This window comes from Rhinolophus hipposideros, assembly GCF_964194185.1.
Source record: "Rhinolophus hipposideros genome assembly, chromosome: X".
NCBI lineage: Eukaryota > Metazoa > Chordata > Mammalia > Chiroptera > Rhinolophidae > Rhinolophus > Rhinolophus hipposideros.
The window spans coordinates 85,273,816-85,292,788 of NC_138046.1; the positions used below are offsets into that span (position 1 = coordinate 85,273,816).

Here is an 18,973-nt window from a genome sequence, read left to right on the forward strand (position 1 = left end):
GGCCTATGCACAGCTGGTGCCTCAGTCTCAGAGCAGCTCTGAAGTTGCGAACCTGAGAGAACTCAGTCCCAGGTCAGCCATCAATATCCGGGAACAACAACTGCTGTGTGGACACATATAAACTTTACCCCCATCTTGGAGTTTTGAGTTCCTCCTTTGCTCCTTGGAACTAACCAACCCTTGCTAAATTAGCCAGCAGTCCTTCATTTGCATGAGAGAATTACACTTTGTGGTTTTCGCGTTTACAATCACAACGTTTCTTTGTCTCTCTGGAGAGCAGTTTGCATTTCTAAGTAGTTGTGTGTTTCCAGGGCTGCAACTCCTTTCACTCAGGTAAGTAATTTCCTTTCTTGATTAAGCCTTAAGCTCTTCATTCTTTACCCAGTGAATCAGGGAATAAACAAACAAGTGCAAAGTGGTGGCAAGAGGCATAGTTAGACAGGCCGAGGAGTCTACTAGGTAACATTTCCAAGCGAGACAGGATTGTGACGAAGCACCTGGTCTGTATGTAACCTAACCTGTCCATTGGCCCCTGGGAGATGGCCCCTTCCCTAACAAAACCAGATGACCCGCCATCCCTCTCACCTATTGCTGACAGTCAAGGACTGCAGCCTGTCCCACACCAGGCCTTCTAACCCCAGTCGGGAGGTCTAGCCCTCCTGCCCTTGCGGGACTGTGGCGCGGTTGCCCCACTAGATGCATTCTGCAGTTACCCAGGAGACAGAAGCCAGCACAATCCTCCGCAGAGAAAAGCTTGTACGGCTCCCCGGTATCAGAGTGGCCACTGCAGGGAGGTACATTTCAGGTCACTAAGACGGTCCCAAGAATGCAAGAGTGCAGCGAAATGGGGTTTTCATCCTGCCTTTGCCTTCCCACCCTTTGGGGACCAGCCTAGAATGGTCCATGTGCATCCGAATGGATGAGCCAGTTCCGGTTCCCACCGCCAAGGGGCGCCCGCGAGGGAGCAGGTGCTGCCAGGCACAAACCACACAGGTCTGGAGGGGCGCCTCTGTATTCCGGGAGGTACCACTGGGGAGGGCGTTTGGGAAAACCCCACTGTGTGTGTGAGCACACTGAGGGTGTGTATACAGCGGCCGGGCCCAGTAGACTCGGAGGTCTCCATTCTCCCGACCCGCTGGACACCGAGTGGCCTCGGGGTGTGAGGTTGCGGCCCTCACTGTCAATTCCCGAGATGCACCCGTCCCTTGTCACGTGGTCGCATCCAGCTGGAAGACCCTGGGTGGAGAGATTGCGGGTGGGGGGTGGGGAGGATAAAGGAACTGCTCCCAGGTCCATGCTGTGCGCTGATTGGTCGCGGGGAGATTGACGGAATAAACCCTCCCAGAAGCCGACCCGGGGCGCGGGATGGCTCCCGCTGGGCCTGTCATCTTGGCCTCGCAGTCTGGCGGCCCCGTGCCCGTGGCCATCTGTGTGGGATGTCGCCTGACTGCAAGCTGGAGCTGAGGGTGAGGCGTGTGTGTGCCCGCGTGTTCGCGCGCGCGCGTGTATTTTCAGAGCGTAGAAGTTTCTCCGAGTTGGACTCCTCAGCGCCTGAGCGTCCGGACAGGCCTGGCGATGCCGCCCCTGGCAGTGGTGAGTTCCGCGCAGTCGCTGGCGTGGAGTCAGTGCCCCACGCTGCGATCGCGGGTGACGGCGCTGTCTTCACGTGAGCTCCTTACTGTCGTTTAGCCCTATGTCAGTCACCAGCCTAGTGTGGCGCGATTGGCACGGCATCGGAGAGACTCTCACACGCAGGCAGTTAAGGTCCAGGGAGCGGTGTCTGCGCTCCTTGGTGTCCCTGCCTGGGAAGTGAAGTGTCAGGCATTTGGGGATGTGTATGGCGAGCTGCCACCTCACAGGTGCTCTGTGGGTACACTGGCTCCCTGTGAGCCTTTGAGGGATTGTGCGCGAATGGGAGGTTTTATCTGAGCGGATTCTGTGCCACGGACTAAAGGTCTCTGCGGCCTCGTGGGCCTCGTGGGCCTCGTGGGCCTACACACGTGTACCTGGCTCAGCATTTTCTGTGGTTCCCGGCGTCTGTGTCCCGGGTGGAGATCTGTGTGTGGGACCGCACCCCGGGAATGAGGGCTCCCAGCACTTTGTGATGCTGGGTCCTGAGCTGTGATCTCTCTGAACTGAGTGGGGTGGGCGGAGGCTTTCTCTTAAGGTAGGAAGTCGGGGGGCTGTTTTGGGGTCTGTGTCCAGGGTGTAGGTTCTCTGATCTGTATGGGGACGTTATCCTAAGGTTATGGGGTGTTTCGGAGATAATTGAGCTTCTGTCTTTCTGCTTTCGGAGCCCTTGTAATCAGTCGGCCCGTGCCTGGGAGCTTTGGGAGCCTACCTGCAGGGTGAGAGGTATCAGCAGTTTTAATTTGTTTCCTGGGATGAGGACCTTGGTCTGCGGGGTGGGCGCTGTCACAGTCTGTGTGGTCTCTGCTGTGTCTGGGAGTTTGTGACACAAACGGTGACCTCCCTGTGCAGAGACGTTTGGAATCTGTTTTAGGTTTTGTTGAGTGAGCTGTGTTTGGTGTCTCTGGGTATGTGAGGTGTTTGGGTTTTGTGTGTCTGGTGAGATCTCTTACCTTCTCGGGTGTGAGGTCTCTGTGTAGGACCTGAGGGATTTGGAAGCTGTCAGATGGGATTCCAAAGCCTGGAGCCCCACGTCTTGGTTGTGTGTCCTTGGGCAAGTCACTTGTGTCCTAAAGACTTGTTATGCATCATAACCAATAAATGGGGCCAATTCCCATGTTGGAAGACAGTGTACATCTTAGCAATGTGTGTAAAGAGTCTGGGTCCCACTCAGTTTTCCACAAGAAATTTCTGAGTCCCTGCTACAGTATGTACCTGAGCAGTGTTCTAGGAGATGGGGTACAACAGAGAACAACGTTGATGGAGTGTCTGACTTCATAGAGTTGCTCAGTACCTGTATAACATATCTGGGTGTGGCAAGTGCTGTGGAGACTGAAAATAACGGGTTCCGGGGAAGGCTATGAGGGGAGAATGTTCTTAGTGTATTGAGCGTGATCAGAGAAGGACTCCCTGAAAAGGTGATGAGTGAGCAGAGGCCTGGAGGAAGGGAGGGAGCAGGCCATACGTTACCTGATGGAAGAGCATGCCAGGCAGAAGGAACAGCAAGTGCAACAGTGCTGAGGCGGAAATTCACTAGGTGTGTTCCTGGGTGTCAGGGAATCCTGGGGTGTTCGTAAAGCCCTCATCACTGGGTTTGGTACAGGTCGCTCATGAAAGGTGTCCTGTTTTCCTCTCTGCATTTCCCTTCCCACTTGTGAGGGAGTTGAGGTCAACCTCTTTTCAGGATGAAAGTCCTGAGGCTGCAATAGTGGCCTGAGGCTGTTCTCCCCCTCACATCTGAAAGTGCTAAAAGAGGGGTGAAGTATTTGACTCTGTAATGGAAAACAGAGGCTCTGAGTGTCAGAGCTGCAGGGCGGACACCATCCACAGTGAATGTGGGCCATCCAGCTGATATAAATGACAATCCAGGCATCACGCCCATGGTAGTATTTCTACTGTTTTTTAATGAAGTCCCTGTAACATTCTTCCTTTTTTTTTGAATTGGGGAATATTGGGGAACAGTATGTATTCCGGGGGCCTCAGCTCCAGGTCGTTGTCCTTGACTCTAGTTGTGGAGGGCGCAGCTCAGCTCCAAGTCCAATTGCCATTTTCAATCTTTAATTGCAGGGGGCGCAGCCCACCATCCCATGTGGGAATTGAACTGGCAACCTTGTTGCTGAGAGTTCAGGCTGTAAACAACTGAGCCATCCAGCGCCCTTCTGGAATCTCAAAGGCAGCTCATTGTCTTCAATTTTGGTATGCACAGCTTTGCTCACTGGCCCCTGTGGGACTGGAACCACCAACCCTGTTGCTCAGAGTTTGGACTCTACCAGTGGAGCCATCTGGCTGTCCCTAATGTTTCTGTTGTTGATGGAAGGCAATACCTTTGGAATGAAACAGGAACTCAGTCAGAGGAGAGAGACCGGAAGGGGAGGCTGCAGAAGAGTGAGCTTAATCCCTCAGGTTTCATAGTATTGCCTGGATTCGGCTGCATTCACCTTAATTAAGTGATTGTATTGGGTATGTTCACGTTTTCCTCTGCCTTGACCATTCTTTCACTTCCCTTCTCTTTTATGCCAGAGGAGTTCAGTCCTCAAGCTGTCACGTGAGGTGCTGCAGAGCAAGGCAAGCGAATGCTTCCAGGAGCTTCCCAACTAGGGGAGTCACAGCTCAGACAGACTGAGGAGGGCATCCACACCCAAGGACAGGGTGCAGTGGGGGACAGAGCCCCAGGCCAGTAGGAGGCTGTCCCTGAGGGTTGGGTGGGAGAGGCTACATGGATCCGGGATTCAATGCTGAGTAGGTTGTGGACGGAGGTCACGGGCAGGGGATACTTGAGCACAGCATGTGAGGCTGGCCTCTGTTTGGGAAGGATGCCATATACTACGTGTGCCAGTTAAGTTCGCGAACTCATCCTAGAAAAAGTGCTACGTACCTCATGACTGATTATCACTAAGGTCACCCTCGAAATACTTCCGTAAGGAAGCAATGCTCAGATGCCAGTGCCTAGTCCAGCCTTCAAAGCAATTTGGAACTCTTTTTCTGGAGTGGCCAACGGAGCTGTCATCATATTACCCTTGATGTCCTGAGTGTCATCAAAATGTCGTCTTTTTAGTATTTCGTTTATCTTCAGGAATTGTAAGAAGTCACTGGGGGCCAGGCCAGGTGAGGAGGGTGTGCATTCCAATACAGTTACTTATTTACTGGCTGAAAACTCCCTCGCAGACAGTGCCCTGTGAGGTGGTGCATTGTCGCGATGCAAGAGCCATGAATTTTTGGTGAAAAGTTCTTGCAGCCTTTTCAGCACTTCCAAATAGTAGACTTGGTAAACTGTTTCTGCAGTTGGTATATATTCATAGTGAATAATCCCGCTGATATCAAAAAAATTTTCGCCACATCGTTGAAAAAGTTCAGGAACTTTTAATTGTCCCATCTCTTACACATTGGGTGTCATCACGTCAGTAAATAAATAAGGATATGGGAGCTCACTTTAGAAAGGGGAGCTTCTCATGAGGAAATAAAGAAACCTAGAACAAACTCTGAGATGTTATGCTGGAATTGGAGGCCTCTATGGAACTCGTGGTTTTCAATATACGTACACGTTCTATTAGGTGATAGATACAGATGTACCTATGTATACCCGTGTGTGTGCTTGAGTGCGTACACAAGTGTATTCCAACAGTTTTGGGTTCCCCCACAATCCAATGGCAGTAATCACATGTAGGTCCCAGATCCTGGTTTCCAATACCATTCTCCACCAAAGACTGGTGCCTGGACTGGGGGAGGGAAAGGATACACGAATCCCGCTCAATTTGTGGTGTGAATAATGAGCCTAAATTCAAGGAATGATGGGGACATATCAGAAGGATTCCAGAAATACCTTGAAGGGACTCCCACTTGAAAGAGTGTGGACAACGTTTTTCGGCTTTTGGATATTATTAATATATATCATCTATAAGTTTTTTCTTCATTTAAAGTTTCTTGGGGTGACAATTGTTACATAGATTTCAGGTGTACAATTCTGTAATACATTATCTGTATCTCACCTTGTGTGTTCACCACCCAGAGTCACTTCTCTTTCCATCACCATATATTAGACCCCGTTTACCCTCTCTGAGAGCACCCTCCCCCCTTACCCCCGGTACCCCGTAAACCATTGTCTGTCTATGTGTTTTTCTTCCTTCATGTGTATGTATTGTTCTTTTGTTGTTTTCAGTTTTATGTACCACATATCAGTGAAATCAAATGGTTCTCTACATTTTCTATCGTATTTCACTTAGGATTATAATCTCAAGATCCACGCATGTTGTTGCAAATGGTCCTATTTCATCTTTACTTTCTGCCGAAGAGTATTCCATTGTATATATGTATATAGCACAACTTCTTTATCCATTCACCTATCAAAGGACACTTTGATTGTTTCCATGAATTGGCCACTGTAAATAAAGCTGCAATGAACATTGAAGGAAACTTGTCTTTATAGATAAAGGTTTTCAGATTTTGGGGGTAGATACCCAGGTGAGGGATTGCTCACCTTTTAAAAGTGTATTTCCCTCTTAGAACTGCTTTTCCTGCATCATAAAAATTTTCTTAGGATGTGTTTTCATTCTCATTTGTTTCTTTGTATCTTTTGAGCTCTCCTCTTATTTCTTCTTTGGCCTGATTGTTCTTTAAAACTATGTTGTTTAATGTCCACACATTTGTGGTATTCCTTGCTTTCTTTTTGGAGTTGATATCCAATTTCAGAGCCTTGTCATCAGAGAATATGTTTGGTATGATTTCAATCTTGTTAAATTTGCCGAGGCTAGTTTTCTGACCCTATATGTGGTCTATCCTTGAGAATGGTCCGTATACATTAGAAAAAAATGTGCAGTCTGGTGTTCTACGATGAATTGATCTGTAAATGTCAATTATGTCCATTTCATCTAATGTGTCATTTAGGGCTGCTAGTTCTTTGTTTGGTTTCTGTTTGGATGATCTATCCATAGCTGTCAGTGATGTGTTTACGTCCTCTAATATAATTGTGTTTTGCTCAGTTTCTCCCTTCAGTACTGTTAGTAGTTGCTTGGTATATTTCGAAGCTGCCTGATTGGGGCACGAATGTCTATGACGGTTATGTGTTCCTGATGTATGGTCCCCTTCATCATTAGTTTGTAGTATTCCTTTGTGTATTTTTCTTTGATCCATTTACCACTTTTTGTCAATTTGGATTGTTTCTACTTTTGACTCTTATGAACACAGGTGCTATGAATGTTTGAGTACAGATCTCTGTATGGACATATGTTTTTCGTTTCTGTTGGCAAGGATTCTCTACGAGATTTGCTGGGTCATGTTATAAATATATGTTTAACATTAAAATTTAAATGCCTGATATGAGGATGCCCCCTGAAGTTTTCTTGGGGTTGCTGGTTGTTTGATATATCTTGTCCCCTAGTTCACTGGTGATCTGTTTGTATCTTGGAATGTAAACTGTGTCTCCCATAGCCGTCATGTACCTTCATCTTGCTTTTTCAAATCGAGACTGTCAATGTCTGCGTTTTGACTGGATTGTTTAATCTGATTTCATTTAATGATCTTATTGATGTAGGTAGACTCCAATCTGCCATTATACTTTTCTTTTTTTCTGTGTCTCTTCTCTGTTTGTTCTTTGGTGCCTCCTTTACAGCTTTCTTTCTATGGTATGGATATTTTCTAATGGAACATTTTGATTTCTTAAGTGATTGTTTTCACTATATTCTGTGAGTTACACTAGTTCCCCTTATCCATGGGGAGTATATTCCGAGACCCCCAGTGGATGCCTTAAACCATAGGTAGCACCGAAGCCTACATACTTTGTTTCTCCTATACATACATGCACTTTACAGCTTCCCTTTGGCATATCTGGTTTGTCAGCAACCCTGCTCTTCCGCTTTGGGGCCCTTGTTAAGTAAAATAAGGGTCACTTGCACACAAGCACTGTAATACATCAACAGTCAGTCTGATATACCAGACGACTTCTAAGTGATTGTAGGTGCTGCCAGTCCCAGGATCCTTTTAGAACTGGACAAAGGGATGATTCACGTGGGTGGGGTCGGAGTCGATGGCCTGGGATTTCATCACACTTCTCAAAATGGTGCCAGATCTAAATCGCATGAATTGTTTGTTTCTGGTATTTACTCTCTGGCTTTTCCCCCCCAAGGTTTTTAACTACCGATTTCATTTCTTTAAAATATATTGGACTATTCACACCTGGGTGAGTTTTTGTAGTTCATGGTTTATGGGTAATCGATCCATTTCTTCTAAGATGTTCCATGTATAAATGGGGAGTTGAATGTTGTATTATCATATTGCCCCTTTCAATTTTGCTGTGTCTGTAGGAAAAGGACCGGAACTGGCTCATCCATAGGGATGCAGGGACCGTTCTAGGCTGGTCCCCAAAGGGTGGGAAGGCAAAGGCAGGATGAAAACCCCAGTTCGCTGCACTCTTGCATTCTTGGAAACGTCTTTGTGACCTGAAATGTAGCTCCCTGCATTGGCCACTCTAATACCAGGGAGCCGTAAAAGCTTTTCTCTGTGCGGAGGGTTGTGCTGGCTTCTGTCTCCTTGGTAACTGCAGAATACATCTAGTGGGGCAACCGCGCCACAGTCCCCCAAGCGCAGAAGGGCTAGACCTCCCGACTGGGGTTAGAAGGCCTGGTGTGGGACAGGCTGCAGTCCTTGACTGTCAGCAATAGGTGAGAGGGATGGCGGGTCATCTGGTTTTGTTAGGGAAGAGGCCATCTCCCAGGGGCCAATGGACAGGTTAGGTTACATACAGACCAGGTGCTTCGTCACAATCCTGTCACGCCTGGACATGTTACCTAGCAGACCCTCGGCCTGTGTAACTATGCCTCTTGCCACCACTTTGCACTTGTTTGTTTATTCCCTGATTCACTGGGTAAAGAATGAAGAGCTTAAGGCTTAATCAAGAAAGGAAATTACTTGCAAGAGTGAAAAGAGTTTCAGCCCTGGAAACACACAACCACTTAGCAAAGCAAACTGCTCTCTGAGGAGTCAAAGAAACGTAGTGATTATAAAGGCAAAAACCACAAAGTGTAATTCTCTCATGCAAATGAAGGACTGCTGGCTAATTTAGCAAGGGTTGGTTAGTTCCAATAAGCAAAGGAGTAACTCAAAACTCCAAGATGGGGGTAGAGTTTATATGTGTCCATACAGCAGTTGTTGTTCCCGGATATTGATGGCTGACCTGGGACTGAGTTCTCTCAGGTTCGCAACTTCAGAGCTGCTCTGAGACTGAGGCACCAGCTGTGCATAGGCCCCACTTTCCCCAAAAGCCTCCGACTCTATTTTATGTGTCTCTCTTCGTAATGTTTATTCCAACTCTTTTTTTTCCATGATCACGTTTCGTCTCTCCAAATTAAGTGTCAGGTACAGTAATGGGAGGTAGGAATGCAGTCGTAGGAAAAGAGAATAAACAACATCTTACCTTTAGGTAGCTTACTGTGGGGACAGAGCCCCAGAAAGCAGTTTCCAGGCTCTCGGCCTCACATAGAAAGGTGCTGCCTAGGGTAGTAAATGGCCATCAACTGCGATCAGATGGCCATCAGCTGTGGCTAGTTGGCCATCAGCTATAACCCGGAAGCCATTGGCCACTAATATAACTGGTGTGGCTACGCTAGCAGAAAAAATGGGGGCTAGCGAAAAAATGGGGGCTAGCAAGAGTGGATTGCAGAGAGGCGGATGCCGCCGGCGAGAATGTAGTGATATGACTCCCCTACTTATGGCTCCATGGGTGTTCCTTTTTGGCCTCACCATTTCCAGCGTTCTTATGTGGGGAACTGGACCAGAGACCCTGCCGGACGCCCCGCCTGACACTTAAATTGTAGTGGGATCATGTAGCAGAGAAATCTTTGTAATTTGTCAGCTGTTGGTAATGGCTGTGATTAAAATTGAATGTGAATAAAGAAATTAAAGGCGTGAATATTGCCAGAGAGAGTGGTGCGGAGAAAATTTCCCATGTACGTGACATTTGAGCAGATAGGCAAGGAGAGGGATATGTGGGTGAAAAACATCCTAGATACCGGTCAGACCAGTGGAAAGGTGTGGGAGTGGAACTCAGGCTACAGTGCATGAGGAACCGGGTGGCTGGCACAGCATGACCTAAGGAGACACAGGACATGAGTTCAGGAAGGTAACACATCACATAGTGTTATCTGGGCTGTTGAACGAGTGGCGTGGAAGTTCACTTCCTCTCAGCGATTCACGGGAGGGTTCTTAGCACAGAAGACTCATGATTGTGTCAGAGGTCAGAGGTCTAGTTCAGCAAATGGAAGGGGAGGAGCTCCCGGTTTGCCCCAACGAAAAACCCTTCCCCAAACTCTTGACGTCTGACCGTGCCTTCCCTGGACAATCCTGTGCACTCAGGGGGACTCTTGTAATTGGTCCCCACTGAGATACACACAGAAGAACGATGTCCTTAGGAGAGGAGGAGCAAGGGCCCTCTTGGTGTAGGTGAGGTCACGCCCAGGCCAGTGTAAGAGAGGGACCAGAAAGAGGGTGCCACTGAACCTCTTAGCACACCTCGTACCCAAGGCCACTCTACTAAGAGCAGAATATATAGCAGCCCAACCGTACTTCATAGAAGGAAACACACGGAGGCATCTAACATTGGGAGACAAAGAAACATGTTCCACATGAAAAAAAAGAACAACATTCCAGAAAAAGTACTAAATGAATTGGAGATAACCTATGTGTCAGATGCAGATTTCCAAACACTGGTTATAAGGATGCTCAATGATATCAGGGAAAACTTCAACAGAGAGACAGGAAGCATAAAAATGGACATGAAAACCATGAAAAAGAATGAGTGAAAAATAAAGGACACAATGACGGAAGTGAAGAATATATTTCAGGCAATCATCAGTAGACTAGATGAAGCCGAGGATGCAGCCAGCGATGTAGAAGATAAGGTAGTAGAAAATACCCAACCAGAGCAGCAAGTGAAAAACAATCAAAAAAACTGAGGAGAGTTTAAGGGGACTTTGAGACAATATCCAGCGTACCAACATTGGCATTATAGGGGTACCAGAAGGTGAACATAGAGACAAGCAGTTGAAAACATATTTGCAGAAATAATGACAGAAAACTTCCCTAACCTGGTGATGGAGATAGACAGACAAGTCCAGAAAGCACAGAGAGTCCCAAACAAGATGAACCCGAAGAGGCCAGCAAAAAGACACATCATAATTAAAGGGACAAACGTTAAAGACAAAGAGAGAATCCTAAAAATAGCAAGAGAAGAGCAGTTAGTTACCTATAACGGAGCCGCCATAAGACTGGCAGCTCATTTCTCAGCAGGAACTGCAGGCAAGAAGGGATTGGCAGGAAATATTTCATGTGATGAAAAGCAAGGACCTACAACCAAGATTACCCTACCCAGCAAAGTTATCGTTTAGTATTGAAGGGTAGATAAGGAGCTTCCCAGACAGGAAAAAGCTGAAGGAGTTCATCACCACCAAACCAGTATTACAGGGAATATTAGAGGAACTTCTTGAAGTCGGGACGGGGGTTAAGGATAGGTGAAAGGTGGAGGGATTAAGAAGTTCAAATTGATTGCTTCACAGTAGTCATGGGAATGTAGGGTATAGCATAAGGCATATAGTCAATAATATTGTAATAACTCGTTATGGTGCCAGATAGGTACTAGATCTATCAGGGTGTAGACCGGAAAGTGATCGGGGGTGAAAAAGATATTGAGAAATATGAATTGGTAGTTAATACATATAATCAACAATGTTGTAAATCATGGAAGGTGCCAGATGGGCACTGGACTTTTCAGGGTAATCACGTCATAGACTGTGTACATGCCTGAACAATGCGTAATACACCGGAAGCTGAGGTAAAAAATGTTGACTGTAAAGTCTAACTAAATATATGGGTATATATAGTCACAGGATATGGAGTACAACATAGGGAAATAGTCGGTGGCATTATAACAGCTACATAAAATGTCAGAGGGGTAGTAGCTTGTGGCAGAGGAGTTATAACTTTGTGAGGGGTGTAAATTTCTAACTATTATGTTGCTTTGCATGCCTGAAAGTAATAAAAAAAACTTTAAGAACAACAAAAAAGGATCTATGATACTCTCAGGAGGAGGAGGAAGGGCCTTCACGGCGTACATGTGTTCAAACCCAGGCCGGTGTGTTAGAGGGACACAGAAACTGGGACAGAGAAGTCAGAAAGAAAGAGAGAGCATTCCAGAGACAGAAACAGATTATTACTGCCAAGTCACTGTTCCCATGGAATTAGTCACCACCTCTGGGCCCACAGCGCTGCTATTGGATGATGTGCCCGTCTTTCCGGGGAAAGGACGCCCCTCCCCAGGGACAGTGTCTAGGGAATGACTCAGCTGCCCATGGCCTGTGCCTCAGTCACGCTGTCTTCACAATCATGAGCACCTCTGCCCCTGAGGAGAAGGACATGGTGTAGTTATGGGGAGCATCGTGTTGTAAACAGGGTCCCTCACACCCACTCAAGCTCTTGACTGCCCTCCTGCTGATCTCCATGCCAATAGGATGATGTAAAGGGGGGGAGGGACCTGTACATTAGCAGTGCACCTTGTGGAAGTGCATGAATGTGAGGTATTTCCCCTCCTGCATGCGTGTTTCCTGTCTACCTTCCACCACCATCTCCACAGGTAATGTGAGGATTCTATTCCGTATACCTAGTACCAAGCCCGCTGGGAGAGCAAGAGGCAGAGAGTCAGACTTCTGACAGTGGGTTAGTCCCAGAGTCCTTGTGACCCTGAGCAAACCTCTCCCGTTCCCCTTCCTTGGCTCCCCCACCTGGCCTGGGCTGTGCTGAGCCTTCCCCTGCCTCCTCCAAGGAGACCCCGTTACTACCACTTACTCCCTCCTCAAAAGCTGAGACCTTCTGTGCACACTGGGCCCAGGCCCCTGTTCTTAAGTATTCGGGCCAATTTCCTGAGTTAATATGTGCCCATAGGTTTGTCTCATGGCCCTGAGCAAAGGTGGGGTGATGTCAGCAGTTACTACTCTTATCAGTATGGTCACCATGGGCTCCTCGAGCTGCACATGACCGAGGACTGCCCTCCCTGAGGAGGGACACCCTGACATTTCATCTCTGTGGCACCAGGGCAGGGATGGGAGAAACCTCAGCAAAGGTGAAATCACATACCTAGATAGAGCACATAGTAAGTAAGGTCCTTCCTGCTTTGCTCTCACAGACATCCCGGGATGCAGTTCCATGAACAGCTTAGAGACCAACGCTCTGGACCAAGAAAGACTCCTCTTCAGAGTTCAGGGACCTCACACGCTGGGACAGACCCACCAACGTTTCAGAGACCTTCACCGGAGACCCAGTCACACGAGAGGACATAGACACCAGCAGCTCAGGGAAGTGGAAGTGCTACCCTAGCTCGTAGCTCCCATTCACTCAGAGGCCTCACAGACCTCCCCGGATAGCCTACAGGCTGCACCCTGGGACACAGGGCCACAAATATTCAGCTCATGGCTGCCGTGTGGCCAGTGACACTGAGTTTCTGGGTAGCCGAGCCCCTTGTGTTCTTAATGCCCCTTGCATTTTTGGCAGTGAGAGTGAAATCATTTATTTGTTAATGAGCATATAGATATTGGCTTTCACTAAATATTTGAACTGCTTCAGGTGTCACACAGCTTACAATCAAAGATGAGGAAAGTACGTTCATGTACTAGATTACTGGGAGATGATTTCACAAAGTATAGAAATGTCTACGTATTCTGCTGTTACTTGAAACTAATGCAAAATAATAATGAATGTAAACTGAATTTGAAAAAACCTTCCCGCTGTCATAGCCACCCATTCTGATACTTTGTTACGGTAGCCCCAGCTGACTAATAATACAAATAGGTACATCTGTAGACACCGATATTGAAAGAGATCCAAACTACATAATAAAGTAAAAACAAATGTTAAGGAACAGTATGCAGAACATAATAGTACAGATGAAAAGAAATGATGATAAATTGTTGGTTGAAAAAATAAAAACGAATGTATGTTAGTCATGTTCTGAAGGACTACATGTAAAGCAAGTTCCTGGAGAAATGTTTGAAATACACTTTGCTTGAGATTCTCAAAATCTCTACCGGGGCAACCACACAGCAACGACAGCCTAATCAAGGCGGTACTCATTGTCTGGTTTCTGCTGTTTGCTTGAAAGATAACATCACTGACTCACAATGATGAGACAGTCCACAGCATCCTGATTCTTCTCCCCAGCAACCCGTGTTATCCTAATGGCATTTTGTGTTGCTGATGTGCTGTTTGTTTGCAATCAGGAGGAGATAACTTCTGGGTGTGGAGCAGAATTTATGAGTTATGTTGATGTAAGAAAGAATACCTGCATGGTAGCTGTGACCAGCTGCTGATGCTCAGGAGTCTGATATGAAAAAGTGTCACACAGACTTCTCTCTCAGTTCCCCGGAGATTCCCATCTTCTACTCCCTAGCCGCAAAAACACTGTCTCCATTTGCGATTTGGGAGAAGTATTTGGGAACTCTAGCTGTTCCGTCCTTTCATTTGTCCAAATCGAGTAACAATTGCTCTATCGCCAAGCACTGGTGTCTCACTGTTTTGGCTTTACCTACGCAAAAGGCACACGAAAGGGGATTTGGGGAGATGATTCTGCAACATCTATTCCATCCATCTTGTAGGAGAGAGGCTAGAGGAATTGGAGACCCTCCTGTCTGCAGTCACCGTCATGTCCTTATGAGGGAGGGAGGTTCGCTCTAGGGATGGCAACGGACTCCGGAGCTGAGGGATTCTGAGAATGACCTCTCGGGTCTGAGTCCTGGAAAAACTGTATTATGACCAATCCTGCTGGCCTCTGGTCATGGTGAGTTAGGCATCCTTCCCTATGGGTTTAGTGTGAACCCCACATCCACAGGAGGTGGCCCATAAACCCTGCCATCCCTGCTGAGCCCCGCCAACCAGCCACGCTGCCTGTGGCTGAGGGCCCTGACACCGGGTATTGGGGTCCATCCCTTTACCCAGGACGAGCCACAGCTGCCATCAGCAGGTGGACTGTCCCTAGTGGGCCTGGATTTCTCGACTTCCTTGTCCCCACAACAACTCTACTGTTCCCTCGCCAGCTCCTATGTAATCAAATCTACAGACAATGAGAAAAAATGGGACCGTAGTGGTTCCCGGCGATGCCTCAGAAAGCTGTTACCCTAGGCTGGAATTGGGAGCTAGAGGGCCTGAAGACTGTCATCTCAACTTTTATCAAACTGTGCGGTGATCAAATGTAAATTTTCTTTGCATTCTGGCTTACTTTCTTCTGAGGATGGAATGATGTCATAAATGTATGGAACCTAGCTCAGGGAAGTGGCCAGCACACAGCACATACCCTGCAAATGTGAGTTATTATTATTCATGGGATTAGTATAGAACTCATTGCACGGATGTATTGCCATAACTGGACACAGCTGAAGGATCGGGCAGGCCATTCCCCACCACGGGGCACAGATAGAAATTATCCAGGCAACTTAGCAGAGACATGACGTGTAACTTAGTGTGTGTGGGAGACTAACATCATCACAGAAACGGGAGCAGGTGCTTTCAGAGCCACAGCACCACTAGAGGTATCTTGCGGGGAAGACGGCACCTCACCCAGGCTGAAGGGATGGGGACCTGGAGCTTCCCTGTCACTCACCTGTTAGTGGGGTCCAGTACTAACAAGAGAGATCAAATCCAGAAACAGCGGAACAAGGGAAAGCTGGCGCTACACTCCTCCCAGCCTTGCACTGCGTTCCCTGCCAGAGACTAAAAGAGTTTGTACAAACCAATTCACTGGAGGCATCCAGTGTAACCGTGATTCCAAAATGCATGACCTAAAAGCACACGCTAGTCACTCAGGAGGTCATACACGAACATCCTAAACACATAACACTAATGTGTAGATTATTGGTAAAAATAATATATCATGACCCAATTTACCGCCGTAAGAAGGCAACCTTGGTTTAAACATAGGAACCTTCCTGTGTAATTCAGGACATTAACAGACTGTTGGAGGAGCACATCCTTCAATTATCTCAATAAATGCACAAGTGTTTGATGAAAAGTCAACATTTATTGAAGATATATATTGTTAGCAACCCAGGACTGCAGTGGAACTTCCTCTGCTTCACAGTAACTTGGCGAATTGTTGAAATTTTGCATTTCCTATCAAAGACAAGAGAAACATGGCCCACTATTACCGCTTCTATTCACACCGTACTGGCTGGCTCTGTCCAAGGTTGTAAAATGAGAAAAGGGAAAAAAAGACAACATGTTTCAAAGAGCACAAAACTCTGCTCGTTCTCACAAATGATCTGTGCATGGTGAAATTCCAAAAGGATCTAACATAAGCTTTCAGAATTCATAAGCAGATTTTGCAAGGTTGCTGGAGAAATACCAATCTGCAGATATGTCTGTATATACAACTTCAATCAGGACATAAAATTACAAAAAACAATACAATTTTCAATAGTATCAACCGCTTAGACATCCACTTAACAATAGATTGGTGATGCTCTTCGGGGAAAGCAAAAAAACTTTACTGAGAAAATTTTCATAGTCTGATATCCCACGTTGTAGTTTTCATGTTTTCAGCTCACCTTCCTTAATCCTTTGCTTGCCCTTCCCCTGGAAGAGAAACATGACAGGTGGGAACACATCTTAGCAGAGTGTCATTGAGATTACACTGAAGGTGTACAAAGGACACTGCAGCTCTGGTTTCATAAAAAAAAGACTTCAAAGCAGATCATTTACCACCACTCTTTAGCACGAGAATCTTTCTATTGGTACAAGGAAATGAAATCAATGTTTTTGTACAGAACACATGACACAAAATAGAAATGTTAAATGGAAGTGTCAAACAGAAAGCAAAAATTGCGTATCCTTTTACTAAAAATCCAAGCAACACCCCATAAATCCTGAGAGAAAAGAAATTTACAAGAATATATCGATTAACTGCTTTGACTGAAATAATTTACTGAGCATAACATACTTAAAACAGTAATGTCACATTGGTTACTGCTCAAGTGAAGTAAATACAAAGTCCAGTACTACATTTGTGTTTTCTCTCTGTTGCAGGAATGGAAAAACGTATCTTTGGGCCATTTTAGCCATCGTGTGATTGCGTAAGTGGGGTATTAATGTGTCCCCATTTTCACCTGTAGTCCAAGCGTAATAATAAATAATGTCTTTTCCACATTTGAAAGTATTTCAGTTTATATAATAAATTATAGAATCACTCTCATTTTAAGTCATTACCGTCATTTCTGACAGCAAAATGTGAAGAACATATATGCCAAGGAGTATGTCATGGCAAAAAAAAAATGAAAAGCATGAAGAAGAAGAATGAAGAGAGGGCGCGATAAGGAAAGAGAATGAGAGAAACAGTAAGATATCTAGAAGGTAAATTTTCTTCCAAAAACATTGCTCCGTAAATTTTTATTCAGGAAAAAGTAATAAATATGATTGCATGTATTTAAAGTATAAAACATGGTGATTTGATGTATCTATACATTGTGGAATGATTACTAAGACAAAAGGAAGTAATTAACACATCCAACACCTCACATAGTTATTTACCTTTTGTGAGGAGAATGCTTCAACATCTATTCTCATCAATTTTCAAGCATACGCTACCTTGATCTTAAGTAAAATAAGACCTTTTGAGGGACAAGTCTGATGAATTTCCAAAGCACTCCTATGATATCTGTGATGTTCAGATATTCGAGTATTAATGGGATGTATTAAATAACATATATTTTCCTAGAATATCAACCATTCCTTTCATATTTTGAAAATATTACTTTAGAGGTCAAGAATGTATTCACTTTCAATTATATAAAACAATCAATATCTGTCAGTGTCTCAATCATATTCCCTACCCTGTGTACTTGGATTTCTTGCAAATTCTTCAAGATCATGCTACGCATGGACAATATTCACAAAAGTTTTTCAGTGTCCTTAGTGCTTAATTTCTTCACAAATATTTTTCAGAAGAACCATTTCTTGATTTACTAGTGAAATTATGTTTACTTTTCCCAAAGATTTAAACTTTTATTACTTATCTCGTATCCTATCCCTTTGGTTTGCTCTGCTGTGGGTTTTTTTCCTGAACTTTGATATTGGATACTCAAGCAATTTGGTAGCTATGTAATAACACGTACATTTCTAGGCTACGCTATGCCTATGAATACATTTTCGCTATGTCTAACAGGCTCCTGGAAGTAGTCTGAAAACTCTCTTAAGGTAAATAGTCTAATGAAATGCTTCGGCAAATGAGCAGTAAAAAGGTTAGAAGACTAATCTGAGGCAAGTTCTTCCCAAAATATAAAATGCTGCCTTGAAATTCAAAAGCTCTCGAATTCATGGTCAGTGATTTGGTAAACGGATAAATAGGATTCTTATTGCATAACATACCTGCTTCCAGCATGTGAATGGTTTCTAGCTTAGAGACAAGCTCCTGCGTGACATCTGGACCATCTCTGCCCTCTCGGTCAATCCTCGGCTGAGCCAGTTCCTGGAGACCATCTTCCGGATCAAGCCCTTAAGAGATGTTATAAATGTGAACGGCCAGCATACCTAAGTTCATTACCCAGCAAATATTAAGTTTATAGTTTTTTGAATTTCAAATCTAAGCAATTGACATTTCGACACAGAAGCATATACGATGCCCCAGCTGATACGGTTAGAGGTGATTATATCCTAGTCTCCGCATTCAAATTAGAGGGAATCACAAGAATGACGGTGATGAAGGAGACCACGCTTAGCGCAGGTATCTTATGCATCGCCTCCTGGTCATCGGTAACAGCATGAACACTCTGTACTGTTTGAGACACAGAAAATAGAAACTAGTCTATTTCTGGCAATTTCATGACTCAGTCATTTGAGGCTTTCTGGGGAAAAAGATTTAAAATTTGTTTTCGAAGAGTCAGAAGAAGTCAGAATTTGACAGAATCTGAGCACATGGATACAGGTCTCCATACAGAAACAGACACGTAAAGCGGACTTATTTCATTATCTTAGTTGTAGTGAAATCTTAAAATCTGGTACAAGGTGATATGTCATCAATCATAAATAAGTCATGAAAAACAGAATGTCTTTGTGTTCTATGTATTACATACACAAGAGCTAGAGAACACAACAAAACAGCACTGAAGATGGTTTTTATTAATATATGTCTGATTTGTTCACAATTTATATAAGGGTAAAAAACCGTGTAGAAGTTAAGGGGTGCTCCCAGAATCTCACACATTACATTAAAGCTGGTACTTCCGAACCTCAGCTTGTTTCACACCAAGTGACAAATACATCAAATGCATGATGTATTAGATATAGGCAAAAATTATAGAAGCTTCTGAAATTTTTAGTGGTG

General features: G+C 45.2%; 2 protein-coding genes across 21 annotated transcripts in view; one reads left to right on the top strand and one right to left on the bottom strand.

Annotated features, from left to right (window-relative positions):
* Positions 1 to 1,257: 1,257 nt before the first annotated feature.
* On the top strand, positions 1,258 to 18,685 carry LOC308495461 (uncharacterized protein). 2 transcript variants are annotated; one of them, XR_013992983.1, is made up of 4 exons: positions 1,258 to 1,593; positions 12,794 to 14,440; positions 16,681 to 16,727; positions 16,876 to 18,685. XR_013992983.1 is itself a non-coding variant. In XM_081043721.1 (4 exons), the coding sequence occupies exons 1-4, from the start codon at positions 1,437 to 1,439 to the stop codon at positions 16,883 to 16,885; spliced, it is 387 nt and encodes a 128-aa protein (XP_080899847.1). In that variant the 5' UTR covers positions 1,351 to 1,436; the 3' UTR covers positions 16,886 to 17,239. The 2 variants fall into 2 exon arrangements, 1 of the variants encoding a protein (XP_080899847.1); XM_081043721.1 differs by having other exon boundaries at positions 1,351 to 1,593; positions 12,794 to 12,966; positions 16,876 to 17,239.
* LOC308495459 (P antigen family member 3-like) overlaps positions 15,657 to 18,973 on the bottom strand; it is a gene marked incomplete at its 3' end in the record, with an annotated part of 37,507 nt that continues 34,190 nt past the window's right edge. For 7 of the 19 annotated variants that reach the window (XM_081043714.1, XM_081043715.1, XM_081043713.1 and 4 more), the window contains one exon: positions 17,843 to 18,144. In XM_081043714.1, coding sequence (XP_080899840.1) covers positions 17,843 to 18,144 — 302 coding nt within the window. Of the gene's footprint in view, positions 16,231 to 17,181; positions 17,309 to 17,842; positions 18,145 to 18,973 lie in introns of those variants that run through there. The other 12 variants (XM_081043703.1, XM_081043710.1, XM_081043717.1 and 9 more) reach the window with 4 other exon arrangements.

Bases quoted from the DNA above. Each gene is read 5' to 3' on its own strand.
- LOC308495461 (XM_081043721.1), top strand. From the start codon at position 1,437: ATGTCGCCTGACTGCAAGCTGGAGCTGAGGGTGAGGCGTGTGTGTGCC. The intron at 1,594-12,793 runs GTGAGTTCCGCG...TTGCTCTCACAG, and splicing joins CGATGCCGCCCCTGGCAGTG to ACATCCCGGGATGCAGTTCC. The intron at 12,967-16,680 runs GTGGAAGTGCTA...TCTCTGTTGCAG, and splicing joins GACACCAGCAGCTCAGGGAA to GAATGGAAAAACGTATCTTT.